This window comes from Ciona robusta, chromosome 10, assembly GCF_009617815.1.
Source record: "Ciona robusta chromosome 10, ASM961781v2".
NCBI classification, from domain to species: Eukaryota; Metazoa; Chordata; class Ascidiacea; order Phlebobranchia; family Cionidae; genus Ciona; species Ciona robusta.
In genome coordinates this window covers 6062459-6076584 of record NC_143244.1, presented here as the reverse complement: position 1 = coordinate 6076584, position 14126 = coordinate 6062459, and the positions used below count along the sequence as shown (strand labels likewise).

General features: G+C 39.5%; 2 protein-coding genes across 2 annotated transcripts; one reads left to right on the top strand and one right to left on the bottom strand.

Annotated features, from left to right (window-relative positions):
* Positions 1 to 4827: 4827 nt before the first annotated feature.
* LOC149729998 (uncharacterized) lies at positions 4828 to 8611 on the top strand. The gene is made up of 5 exons (XM_089886622.1): positions 4828 to 5057; positions 6304 to 6430; positions 6624 to 6735; positions 6952 to 7135; positions 8105 to 8611. The coding sequence occupies exons 1-4, from the start codon at positions 4980 to 4982 to the stop codon at positions 7127 to 7129; spliced, it is 495 nt and encodes a 164-aa protein (XP_089742748.1). The 5' UTR covers positions 4828 to 4979; the 3' UTR covers positions 7130 to 7135; positions 8105 to 8611.
* Positions 8612 to 10160: 1549 nt separating this feature from the next.
* LOC149729997 (calcium-activated potassium channel subunit beta-4-like) lies at positions 10161 to 13556 on the bottom strand. The gene is made up of 6 exons (XM_089886614.1): positions 13325 to 13556; positions 12705 to 12888; positions 12048 to 12208; positions 11687 to 11859; positions 11139 to 11241; positions 10161 to 10481 (listed from the first exon to the last, which is right to left on the bottom strand). The coding sequence occupies exons 1-6, from the start codon at positions 13466 to 13468 to the stop codon at positions 10362 to 10364; spliced, it is 885 nt and encodes a 294-aa protein (XP_089742740.1). The 5' UTR covers positions 13469 to 13556; the 3' UTR covers positions 10161 to 10361.
* Positions 13557 to 14126: the final 570 nt, after the last annotated feature.

The following is a 14126-nucleotide window of genomic DNA, read 5'->3' as shown; positions in this document are numbered from 1 at the left end:
AGGTCATTTTTTCTGCATAAATCAGGTCACTTATGAATCAATTGTGATACATCGCTGTCAAATCGTAAACAGTGCGTAGGCAGGGCGGAAGAACGCAAGCATCCTGTATATGAACTCACGATCACTTCAGGCTGCAATATAGAGATGCATTGCTATACAGTGCGGGTGATTTTATCTCGTCTGTATCTTCATGGACGTTTGCGTAACCTGACAGCGGATTCGTCTTAAATTGCATTTACACTTGGGAGATTGCATAACTTGACTCATAATCCCTGCGGGCACATATCAACCGGTAACAAGCTGGGTTGTTTTAAGTGCAAATATTAGAAAACTGTCATGTCGGTTTATTGGGAAGATCGACAAACGATAAAAACAATTTCGTCGTTAATAAATTGGGTGATATAAATAGATTTCTGCCAAAATTTGAAACTTATTTTTAAGACTATTCATCGTGTCAAGTATAATGTGGATCAATGAGTGTCTTGCAATACTTGACGCGCGCTGCTTAAAAATAGAATATTCAACTTATGTAACACAACCTTATTCTTTATTCAACGTCGTGCGTACGACATGCATTATTAATGCCTAGATTGCGTGATGGCCTATTAGCATGACGCGTAAGCTCTGGTAAATGTTACCGATTATTTTATCGCCTCATTATCCAGCAAAAGCCAAAGCCGGCGTAGGAATACATCAAGCAAATGTGTGTGCAATCGATGCATTAAAGTCGAAGTATTTAAAAAGAAAACATTTTTTTTAGCGGCTGATCACGTTAATGGTGACAAGATTTTTGGACACGGATAGGAATTCTACACCTATCGGTGCTTTTAATCGAAGAATTGACGTACATACAATCACTTAGATCCGCCAATCGACGGACACGTGTCACCATAACCCACAATATAGAGTTTTGTTCTGGTGCGGTTGTTAATTCATTGTTGAAAAGAGTAAAACTGGCGGATTGTGTATAAATAATGTACAACGTTGGGTGTTTAGAGTAAATTAAAGAATTGTGTTAAATATTTAATGCGAATATAGGAAACAGTTCGCCAAAATCCGACGGTTCTATACTATGTGCTGACAAGCGGAAAGGGAAGTTTTTACCATCACACTGACTGAAAAATATTATCGACGCGTTGAATCAGTATAGCAATTATAAGGCCAGCAAACACATTTGTTTTCCTGTGGCTCGGTAATTACAATGGACGATGACCAACTGCGGTCAGAGCTGCCACCAGTCTGGAATCGCCCAGGCAATTATTGTCAAAAACATTATAAGCGATTTTCTCTCAGCACACTATGGGTTCGGCTTTTAAAAAGTTATTCTGATGTGTTTTTGTATCAGTGTTTATCGTCAGCTATGTGGTATCGTAGCTGTTAGACTTGTTACTTCGACGTATACAGGTGCTTAGCGTCCTTATCTGCCAGCGTATCGTCTTGTAACGAGGCATGCTTGGGGTAAGTTGGCGACGATACCGTTGCAAATTCTCTTTAGTTGCCGGGATGTTGATTGAACATTTTGCCTAAATATTTGTCTACGGCGGATGTAATTTAGCGCAGGTATTGCGAATGGAACCAGCAATTGCTAAATTGAAACGAAAATCTCGGTTCATCTTATATCTTGCGAGGGGAAGAGTTATTAGGGTCTTCATTTTCTCGTTTAGATGTTTTTTTACGGCGGCCACAGTCAACTTTTTCAGACAATTGAGAAAGAGGTGGGCGTGGTATAGTATAAGCGTTACTATTCCAACAGTGTTTATGATGTGTGGGACATGGGTAGTATTTTTCCAACGACAACAACCAAAAATAGATGAAATGTTTACGTAATTTTTGCTTCGTCATGCTTCCATTCGCTTCGGTCACACAGGTCGCAGTTATTGACAGAAAGCTTCTGTCTCTCAGTGTGCCGAATCACGATCAGGGCTGAGGCGCAAAATCGGGTTTTTCACACTGGTCTGTTCCTTTTCACGGCGAATTGCGCGAACATGCACCGCGGAAGTAATGCGGCCAGCCCGGAATCGTGCGAAGCATGATTTATAAAACCTTGTCCTGTTTATACGAGGTGTAAACACCCGGAATATTAATTTTTCCGAGGAACGTGGTTCGCAACCTCGTTACATCTTCCGTGAGCTCCTGATATAAAATTTATGCCCGTATAATATTGGCAGGCGTCTATACATAGCACTGCCCGCTACCCTATGGCTAAAAATAGCGGCAAAAATTTCGCTGTTGTCGCCACTTAATACTTGGGTTGGTTCCAAAAACGTGGATGGATTTAAAATATGCGAACCTTGAACTTGAAAAATTTGAGTCGATCGTGTTGTTACGGAGCAGAAAGTAGACCAATTATTCTCCGCCCTTGCAGCCAACTGTGCAATAAAGCAGCGACTTGCACGACATGAAGTAAGCGACATAAAAACTTATTTATTTCATTGCCCCCTAAATTTTTCGCGGAACTTGGATTAGGTGGGCAAGCCGTGACAGATTGAACATATATCGTCCCATTACCAATTCGCCACGCAGCCGAAGACTAACTTCCCTAACTTGGGCTTGTCACGTATCATGTTCACACCATTTTCTCCCTTCAAAACTGCACCGGTTCGCAGAATCGTATAGCGCAAAGCGAACAAATAACTGATAAATACCTTCCCGCCGTCTCAGTCCGCTTTTTAACCCGCTTAGACGAGCCCGGACCTCAATAAACTTAGACAACGCCACCCTCTGCATCTAAAGTCCGCGTTAAGTATCAAATTCCACTAATAAACAGACCAGCAACTAATCCAACACGTTAGATAATTGCCATAATCACACACGGCGGTTGTCTTTGGTGTTTCGAACATCTGTTGATGGTTAGAGTGCAGCAAATGTGGGTTCTGTGTTTCGCACTAAAGCTATACTCAGCACACCCGTTTATCCTTTGATTAATAGTCGGTGTCTCTAATACACGCTTGAGGTTACAAAACTTGTAACTCGAATGATTTCGAGGCGAAATCACAAAACAAAGCGAAACATTCAAGGAATTTTAACTTTTGCCAAGTTGGTGGTGAATATAACCCACTATGGCTACATAGACTGTAATTCATTCGGCTTTAAGTACGAGAAAAAGATTAACATAGCTAATACCAGGATTAAAAGCGCCTTACAAAACGTAGCGTAAACAGTACGGGAGGTGTCGCTATTTTTAGCACATTGTACACTAGCTAATTAAAGCTAATTTGATAACAACATGTTAGGACGTTTTTCTCAGTAAAAAGACGAGAGGTCTCTTTTTTAATTAAAGTAGCTCTGCTAACGACATTAACGAAAACAAAGGATGTTTTTAACTTCACACCCGTTATCATGTAGAACACAAACACAACGAACCATATCACCATTATTCTTAAAACTGTGTCATATTCAAAACAAAGGAAAGTCATTGCGGCTTAATGATGCAACCGTGATTAGCCTACGTATCATAACATAAAGCCCCTTTGTTGCGAAGGATCGAGAAATAATCCAATAATTTTGCCTGTAATAGTTAATCACGTCCGAAGACATAAGAATTAAATTGCAGTTTTATTCGAACGAAACCGCCGTACACGCTTTGGATAATTGTTTTCCGTAACTTTTAAACAGACTTTAGGTACACCACTTTTTGAGACCAATATTTAATCTGTTTATTTTGTACCACAAGCTTGTGGTGTATTGATTAATATATGCTGCACCTAAACTGAGAAATACCACACAACAAGATGCCTTATTTACCTTATACCGATTAACTGCGGGGTTAAACAGGTGCATATGTTAAATAACGGTCTAAATACCTGGGCGTAAAAGTAAACCAAAAGGAAAATTTAGAAACTGGAAAGCCACAAATATTTGAACCACGCTTAAGGAAACATTAAGCTCCGTATACTGGCTTCCTGTCGCGCGGTTTAATGCCGGTCTAAAATGTTCTCTTTTTTGCCTGAAGTTTTATAAAAATTCTTATTTTAGACTGAAGAAATATACAAAGCGAATACAGATTTTCGGGTAATGGGCACGGTATTATTATTTAAATGGGCACGTTACGAGATTTCAATGCTACCGGCAACTTTTGGTTAATACAATTAAGCTTTGTCGTTGCGGATACAACAGGTATGTGCAGAAATTCATATTAATTACTTGATTACTTCGCTAACCTTCCGGAAAGGAGAAAGGCACAGTCGGATTGCGCCGCAAAAATTTATAAAATTAACTCATTGTTTCTGTTGTTGCCACGAACTTCTTCCGACCCCGGTATGCAGTTTTTTGTGGAACCATTTAAATATACTATGCGGTCTGGGCGTTTTTCGTGCAGAATTTCTATCAGAACGTGTAGCGGTGTCCGAGTTGACATGTAGACCAGTAGGATTTGTGTTTGTAGTGGAAATAAAGAAAACCAAGCTGCAAAACGTTCCTGCTATAAACCAAAGGAATTCCTTCGACGGAGCGAATTTAATTTGATAATAATATTGTTCATCCACCATCGACATCGCATTTGGCGTTCCCATCGTGCAGTTAGCATAATTATGACGTCAACGGTAACTTGTCAACGGCGAAAGATAAATAGTAGTTGTGACGTCATCAAAATAAAACACATGAACGAGCCACAAGAGATCGTGACGTCACAGAAGCCTATTTCCATTATCTAACTTCTTTCGAAGAAAGTCGTAAATTGTGAAAGGATAAAGACTCTTTTAGATCGCGTCGTTTTTATAACATCACAAACGAAACCGGCAGTGACGTAAAAGAGCCACCCATCGGCTTCACCGCCCGACTTCTTTTAGCGTTTTTCTCACGTTTTCTGCAGCGTTATAACTAGCTCCGTGCGCTGATCCGAGTATTCACTGACAAAGCTTGCCCGTCACTAGAGACGTGTCTAAACCAGCGAACTTCAGAATATATAGAAGAAATAAACTCGGAGGGGAGTTTAATTTACTTTTGCAACCGAAACAACGAAAAGGAATATAAACAAAAATATGAAGCTCTTTCACGTATGGAGCGTTGCTATGACAACGATGTTCGTCGTCCGGACATCGGCAAGACCAACGACACAGGTAAGAGTTTGGAAATATTTATCAAAACTTCTACAGGCTACAGGTTTTAAATCAAAGTTAGGAAATTGCCAGAATGTATTGGCATTTTGGCGATTTTTTGAGAGTTTTTATTTGCCAATGACGCTGAAAAAAACTAAAAGAAATGCGATAAAAAACTTTAATAAGTTTCCTACGTGAAAGGCTCTTGTCACGCATGCTATTTCGAAAACATGTTGCAACCCACTCGGTTTTGATATTCACGGCGATTATCTTAAAAAAATCAATGTAAATTTGGATGTGACGTTCGAAGTGTAGATGACTGTCAAAAGTCAGTTTCTAGGGATCCGGAGGTTTTTCTCCCTCGTTAGATTTTTATCTGGTTGTTTTACACGAGTGTGGGATTTTATAAAAAAATAAGAACGTGACGCGCTGTAGTTTAATTGCGCAGATCGCATGCGTATACGGAGGCTTCTCACACAGGTCATATGTTTTCTGTGGCGATGCGGTGCGTGTATATTTAGTCGTGCCACGACGGGAAGATGGCGGGGCTTCGCGCGGTCGCGATTCCGCCACTGTTATTGGGATTGTTACGAACATAGTCACGTGGGTGGCGAGGACCAATCAGCTTCTGAATTCCGACAAGGGTTGCAATTATATCAAATTCCGCGTTCCGAATTGAAGAACTAAGATTTTTACAGGACGTCTTCTATATATAACTCACCTAATCAAGGTTATCGCCTCCGAATCATCGGATTAATTATTACTTACATCCCTACGCGATGGTCCGCCACGTACCAGCTGATGCGCTCAATTATCTGATCAGAGCTGAGCACCCTACAATTTTGTGAGTCATTAACAGGAGTCAAAATGTCAAATTTAATTTCTCTTGTAAACTAACATACCGGACGAATTCACATACCACGCTATCGATCCCGCTCATGCTGTTCCCGAAAACCCGCAATAAATCGACTAAAATTAGGCGATAGTAACACACGCTTCATTAAACGTGACGCAACAAAAAGAACGCCGTAAACGCTAACGAAGCGACACTAACAAACGGTCCATTGTGACGTACACACACGCTGTGTGGTTTCATTGTTTCGTCACCATCAGAATAATTAAGACGTGACACGCCAAAAATATACGAGAATATATAGGACCTCGGAAACTTTCCGGTGCACGAGTTTCGCTTTAAGCGCCCCCAAAAGAAAACAAACTCTTCTTCGCCCAACGACAACATCTTTCTAAATAACTTTATTTTTTTCAGACAACACCAGATCTTCTACAAAAATTTCTCAGCACTCTTGGTCCAAATACTGAGGGGTCATCCGACCCTGGCGATCTGACGTCACCAAGTTTTTTAATTCCACGTTTAATCTACTCGCTATCACAAGGTAAACAACATGCTTAAATATCGTTTCTTAATAGTTTCATCATTTATTTATAATGTTTTACTTGTGTCTTAGTTTGATTTTCATTGTTAACGTGTATCCAATGTTTACCATTTCTAATTTATTTCATTTAAAAGTGGTAACCCTCTTTTTTCAATGTTTTTTCGCTTTTTTATCTATCATGTTTTTTTCTCAGATTACGACTACATTGTATCGCACGACAAAAAACAGCGACACGTCCGCAGGGGGGCGCCGTTTCCTAGAAATTGGAAACATGGGAAGAAGCCTCATGGCGGCACCGATTCTTCGTAAGTAGCCAAGTATTTTTAACAAAATCTTCCAAAATAAATTTCCGCAAAAACCAAAAGTGACTACTCCCGAAAAAACTGTAAAATATAAAACCACGAAATATTTAACCTGTTCTGCAACTGCGCAATACTTTATAGGACCGGTCTGGGCGTGAATTATAACGCTGGTTAAAATCCGCAGTTATTCCGGTTCTAATAATTATGGTTCTTGCGCAGGGTGACACAGAGCCGATACCGTGCCCGTTACAACCGTCCACGGTGCTATATGAACCACAGTGGGGAGTGCAGGCGAATAGTTAAATGCGGATTTCTTTCCCCACTTGACCGGATCTCAAGAAACCCAAAATTCGGATGCAAACATCTGCCTAACTTCGCCGCATCAAGAAGGTTGTAGCACCAGGTAAGAATCGAATTATTTCAAGATATGATTTGTTTTAGTTAAGGATGTATATATTGTTAAACTCTCCAAAAACTCGCATGCGTTCATATAAAGGCATAAAATGGGTTCAGGTCATAGACATAATTACTATTAGGACAAAATGCATAGAAATATGCCCAAGCTGTACTTTTACCGGTTTGTTATAATATTATAAACGAAACGGGTTATAATAATTTACCTGTCGACAACTTACTTAAAAAGCAATCGCGAGGTTTGCAATGATCTACCTGTTTATCATTGCGTGTTATGTCTTTTATATTTTGTATAAACACGGAACGTAGTTCAGCTTAAAAGAAAATAGAATTAATTACCTAAGCTTTTAAAACGGGGACCTCGGTTATTATTATTTAAACTAAAAAGTACGTTTGAATGTTCAATGCGCGAAAGTGATTTTGTTAGCGCAAACGGACCCTAGCAGTTGTTGCGTTTGTTCAATCGAGTACAACCAATTAATATAACCTAAAACAATTATAATGCTACGGAGGGTTATAAAAATCGACAGCAATCTTTAAGAGTGATTTCTGTAAGGTTACTGGAACAGGCAGACACGGCGCGTAAAGTGTTTCCCATAAGTATTGACGCTCTGCATATTATTAATAAACAAGACGGCATAAACGTACTGATTTGCAGTTTTAGTCAGAGTTTACGTGCGTTTAAATCACACCAGTGACTAAGCACGAAGAACTAAATAGAAAACCTGTTTGTCGTGGCGTCCAACCGCCCAGGAGCATACCAGAGAATGACTCGAAAGCTCCATAATAAATTTCGTTTCTCCCGAACGATGTTTCGTTTGAAAACGAGCCAACGACAATTGAAAACAAGGTCCGATTTAGATGTACCTGCGTATGAGCCGTTATAATAGTGACTAATGCATACGATCGCATCTTATCGCAGATGACTTGACATTTAACAAACTGTTTTTATTTCCAGACCTCTCTGCACTCGAAGTCGCGCCACACGATTACGCCCCGGACATCGCGTTAATGTTGTTTCTATATGGAGTGTCAGAATTCTTTCGAATCCCTCGCATTCTATACCAACCATTTCAAAGACCCCGCACTTACATCTGCTGCAATTACACCCAGAATAATAAGAGTAATTCCGGGCTTTGGTCTCAAGCCGGTACACATAAGTCATACAGCTTAATACTATAATTGTCGGTGTTTCTGATTCGTGTATCAGCGAACACCAGGCACGGGTTGCATTATACATTTCCGGCACGGAGGCGCGGCTTCACTATTACAAGCTCATAATGTCGTCACCATTACGTCACTGTTACGTCACCAAGTCACGTGAGACTGCCATTCTCCCTGTAACCCCTCACTGTGGTCACTTTTCGTACACATATTTATTTATAAGTCATCACTTCAATTTATGTCGTCTTGTGTTCGTGTTTTTTCTCTTATTATCATGAACAATGCCTTATTTGTTACGTAACGAGTGGTGATTTTCTCTCACGTTCCAGAACATCAGTCGTCAGGCTTATAACGTAGAAAAGATACAAACGCCGCCGACATGAGTTTTAATTAAGTCCGGTTTAGGTAGCACAGGGTCGTGCATGTTTATCAGTACACATCGGATAACCGAGGATCGAGATCGGATGAACTTATCAACCAGCGAAAATGAAATAGTTTGGAAAAGCTTGCAATGCTTAAAGTCGGCTTAAAAGGCGCAAACGACAGTGTTTGTTACTTATAAGCGGCTTGCGGATGCATTTTGTGACAACCCATGGGTGACACAGGGTTCGGTGGTCGTCAAGCAAGTAAATATCGTGCGACAAACATATTCCGTACCTGCAAACATGCGCACGGGCCGGAGCGTGAGGCGGTTAGCCAAAATAGCCTTGCGTTTGTTTACGGCAGCCTTACGCTGATAAGATCTAAACAGCCGTGCGTACAACAGCCCATCCGTGTGCCCGCGATCGCCTATTACATGTAAGTTATAACAAGCGCGACACCAGTCTTAATAAGTGCGTGTACGTCGGAAGGTTGTTGCATAGGAACGTGTGCAAAACTATAACGCGTCAATCATTGAGGATTACACCCCAACCAATATAATTGATATCCCATCTATATCTTCAATATTAATGCATTTCAATAAGATTGCTATCGCATTGATTTCTAGGTAGGGACTGCAGTTTTTGGTAAAATATAGCTACAAGAGAGATATTCGACGATTTGAATGAAAGGGCATTGAAATTAAGAAAAATCGCACTTTAAAACTTGTAAACAACTTTAGCACAAAATATCCAAATATTCCGATCGTGTTGCAATTACCAACGGTCTATGGAAGTCGTGAGGATACGGTTTCATAATCCCTTGAATGTTTTTTGTTTACTATCAAATGAGACAAAAAAATAGAATAAAAAGTTTTCTTATCTTTATCCAACCTATTATACTGTGTTTAACAAATAGGCGCTTCAGAAATACATCAGTTGTGTAAATGTGCAAAATCATTACCACACATGGCGAGTTAAAATTGCTTTACAATTGCGGAGTCCATTTTGGTTTCTAAGGTCGCGGTTATTTGTTACTATTACATGTAGTCGGCCATTTTAACTTCTCTACTTGAAACGACATGAAGACTTAATAGGTCGAGAGGGTCATATTCACAAGTTTATACATGACGGTGTTTTTGCCCGCATTATTTCTTATGTGACGGCCGCTAATAGAGTAGGAGAACATAACATTCACTAAGATCAATAAGGGGAATTCAAAACGCTATATATGTACAGTTGAAGCCGTGACCCTGCGCATGTTTAAACCTATGTAAATTATACGGCTTACACACGGATTAAGATACGGTGGGCTAGTTAGAAATCGGGGATCTCTTTGAAATACGGATTAACTTCTTTCAAGAATTTCGTTTGGGCTAAAAAACACACAAGTTTCTATATAATGTGTATGAGTAGCGCCACGACTACCATATGTAGACAGAAAACTCCGAAAAATGTAAGTGTGAGCGAGGAAAGTCGTGTACAGGTATAGAAACTGCACTCACGTGTAAAAACACAACGCCGGTATAATATGAATAATCTTTTTAAAAGTTAAAGCTGGTTAGATATAATTGGCGGTAAGACAACAGTGTGCTTGTTAGAAGAGCATGTGAGCGGGTCAAAACGTGCAGGTCTTGCTTATTTTCGTGCAGCATGCGTGCAAGTGTGAACCTCACTCTACGAACTTGTATCTCAAACGTGGACCTTTCCACCGAGTCCAATCTTTGTGCAGGTTTGTCTTTTGTTTTGGCACGACCCACTACCTCCAGAAGAAACCGCTGGTGAACCTTGAGTGTGGAGAATTGCACCGCTCTGCGAAAGGTTAAATAAATTAATCGGATTCTGTCAACTTAGCTTTGCTTTTGTTTTAATCCGCCATATAAACATGTCATTCTCCGTTTGCATGTGATCAAACAATAACCATTGTTCTGTGTAAATAGACCGTCATAAACCCTCAACCAATCCCATCAAAGCAAATCGTTTCGAACTGCAACTCTTGCCTTCTTGGGCGGGAAACGTAAAAAAACACGTGTATCGAATCAATTTCTTAAAAATGTGATGTAGATATGACGCACAGCTTTAAAAAACATCGTCGTTGACTTTTTTAGTGGGCATGCAAGGCTCTCGCTAGTTGCTCGCACGCAACATTTTATTTTTACCAACGGGCTTGTCAATTTAACGGTTACGTCAATTACGATGTACAAGCGGCAGGTGTAAGGACAATTAACCGGTTTAGAGGAGGTTATAACATGGATCAGACAGCCTATAAAATGTCATTCGGATTATACGGATAATCAAAATGAAACCAGCGGGCTCGGAGAATTTGAAAGCAAACTCAATATTAATCATCTGAGCGCAAAGTTTATTATTGCTCAGAAATTAATCACCTGCAGGTACATTGCCAACTTGTCAACATACCACTGTCAATAGTTCAAAATCAAGTCGATAATACAAAAAGGTAGAACTTACCAGGTCGATTTGATTAAAATTCTTTTTTAGCCGTGCAAGACAGCAGTATACAAGCAGAATTATCATGACTCCCGTCAGAAGCAGCAGTCCAGGCCAGAATGTGCTAAACATTTGATCGTTAGCGCTTTCTAGCGGTGGAGTTTTCAACGAGTTGGGAGGCTATGGACACTTAGGTGCTATATAAATACTAAAATAGCTTGTTATGTTAAACGAGAAAGTGCTGGCAAAATTGAAACCTATTGGTAACACTATAGAGTAATGTCTATACTTTTTAAGTCCTCGGTATAAAAAGTTAATATTTAAACGTTATGCAAGGCAGAAGAAAAGTAGGAATAAAATCAACGTTTTTATACCAAAAGAGCCTAGGAGTCGATATTATATTATATCTGGTAGCAGAAGTAACAGAATATTATTCCAGTGATTTTATATTTTGCCAAAAATCTAATCTACTTTAAACATTCCTTTATAACAGTAATAAAGTGTACCCTAGCAGTCGCGAGTTTAATGTTTAATATTTAACTTTTAGCACAAAGAAATTAAAAGCATACCTGTGAAAAATACTCCATCCATCATAAATTCTGTACAAGACAGCATCTGTGGGGTTCTTAGGGTCATAAAAACATGGAAAGTTTAATCCTACGATTCCTATGTTTCGTCTGTATGATGACACTTCTCTTGTCATCATGGTGACATCGCGAGTACAATGGGGGTGAAAGGAACACTGGTAAATATACAAAGAACGTAAGCAATATATTTGTACATTATGATGATATGTCACAAAGCTTTAGAATCCGCAACATAGGCTATTATGCAGTATACCTATACTAAAATCTGATATGCGTATACTTATTAAAAACATTTCTCATGGCTTTATCAAAATCAGTTATAAATATCAGCACGTATTTATACCTGGTCTGAATAACGTAGATCCATGTCACTCGTGTGGAGCAATGCTCGTCGGGAGTTAGTTGCGAAAAGGTCGTTTTCCATGGAATCTTTATTTTGGGCAATGCTGGAGTGGTTTAAATCATTCAACCATTGCTCGAGAAACGTCTGACTGCGTAAGTCAACTGAATTTGGAAAGTGGGTTTGGAAATTATGGCAGTAGCATATGGATGTTTAGAAACCCCCTTTTTACAATGATCAGAAACGCTCGCAATCGCAGATGCGCAACAGGCTTTATGTTAAGAGTGCTTTGGTCCCCTTGCCTATATAATGCCGGGATAGTGTTGTATGTAACTACTATGCTGCAGCGCTGGTTACAGCATGCTAGTGATGCGTGACATGTGTATAGGCCTAAAACAAAAAAAAAGGTCTGAACGAAATGCAAGCACTCGGCATTTCACAGTCCTTGAAATAATGCCAGAAACAATATATACCATCGTCAAGCATATGTTCCCTACAAACGTACATTGGAGAAATTAATGATTACGACAGCCATAAACCCTCATACATACGTTTTATGGTGACATTTTCATACACAAGCTTAATAACACATAGGCTAACATACAGAAAAACTTCAAATCAACATTTGCAGTAATAACTTAACAATTATGTATCTATTACCTGTTGGAGCTTCAATTCTAGATGGCGTTTCCTCCATGTTGTATTTATATCTCACCATAACCTGCACACACGGGTAGTTTGCTTGGCCATTACTACTGCACAGTCTGCTGCTGATGGGGCAGTCGTTACCAGGCTGACACAAGCACGGACTTCTGATAATCTCGGAGCTGATTACGGTGCATATCTGAATACACAGGCATTGAATTCGTAATCATTTCACGGCGTGGAAAATCAAGTAATAATTAGTTCACGCTTTACCCACTTTTCGCCAAGCATTTGTCCGCAGTAACAAATTGGCACTAACAGACATAACTTTTAAATACGAGATTGTAAACATTAATAACCACTTTCAGTTTGACAGCACATGATTTATATACACTAGGGTGGGGCAAGATGGGACACCTTTGGCACATAATATCCAAATCCTGATCGCGATTTAAACAATTAACAACGGTCTATGGGAGTCGTGAGGTCACGGTTTTATAATTAATTGAGTGTTCCTTGTTTACAACCAAATGGGACGAGAAAATAGAATAAAAGGTGTTCTATCTTCCCCCACCCTTAGATATATAGGTTTGAAGTTAATCTCTTTAACTAAAAGGTATAACCGAACAACTTACCGTTGGTACAAAGTTCCTGCTTCGAATGGATGGAATAAGAAGTGTATTAGCACTCACAGCGAATGAGAGGATGGCTACAAATATAACAGCAACACCAAGCTGAAGAACACGAAGCTCACTCCGTGTAAACCTATGCTTAACCATCTAAATATTTCCATAAAATACGTTAAAGTTGTTGCCCTTAGTCTTATATAGCCTCATCTTAACCTCTGGTTTGAATATGGATTCCAAACACTGCTGCTTTTATAAGACAGGTTGGGGATTCGATTCAAATTTAGTAAACCACTCAAGAACTTAAGCCATTCGTTGATTGGTTTTTCATCGGTTGTACGTGAAAGGATTAAATTGAAATTCCGACGTTGTCGTATCGATCCGTGAGCATTCAAATGTATATAAATCGTCGATAAATGCCAATCTGTACAAAGCAGCGCATAATTATGTTTCCTAATTTTTAATTCTGTTATATTACATGATTAATCGATGGGTTTCCTCATGGTTATAACTCCCTGGCCGCTCAGCTTTAGGTAAACGGTTTTATCCGTTAATTTGGTATTATACAGTCAGGCAGGTGCACAAGATGGAATTTTCGTTTGGTATGTCTATTTGCGACGTACGAAGATTTAAAAAACTTAACTTGCTCTGAATCTTAAATGAAATTAATATTTGTAGTTTCTGGTAATATTGCCACAGTAGTCTAAAACAATACTTTCTTGACCGCTGATGTAGACTGAGCTTTGATTCCTTAAGTCTTATATACCACTTGCTTTTAAAAACGGCTGCATCGCGAAACTGTGTTTCCTTG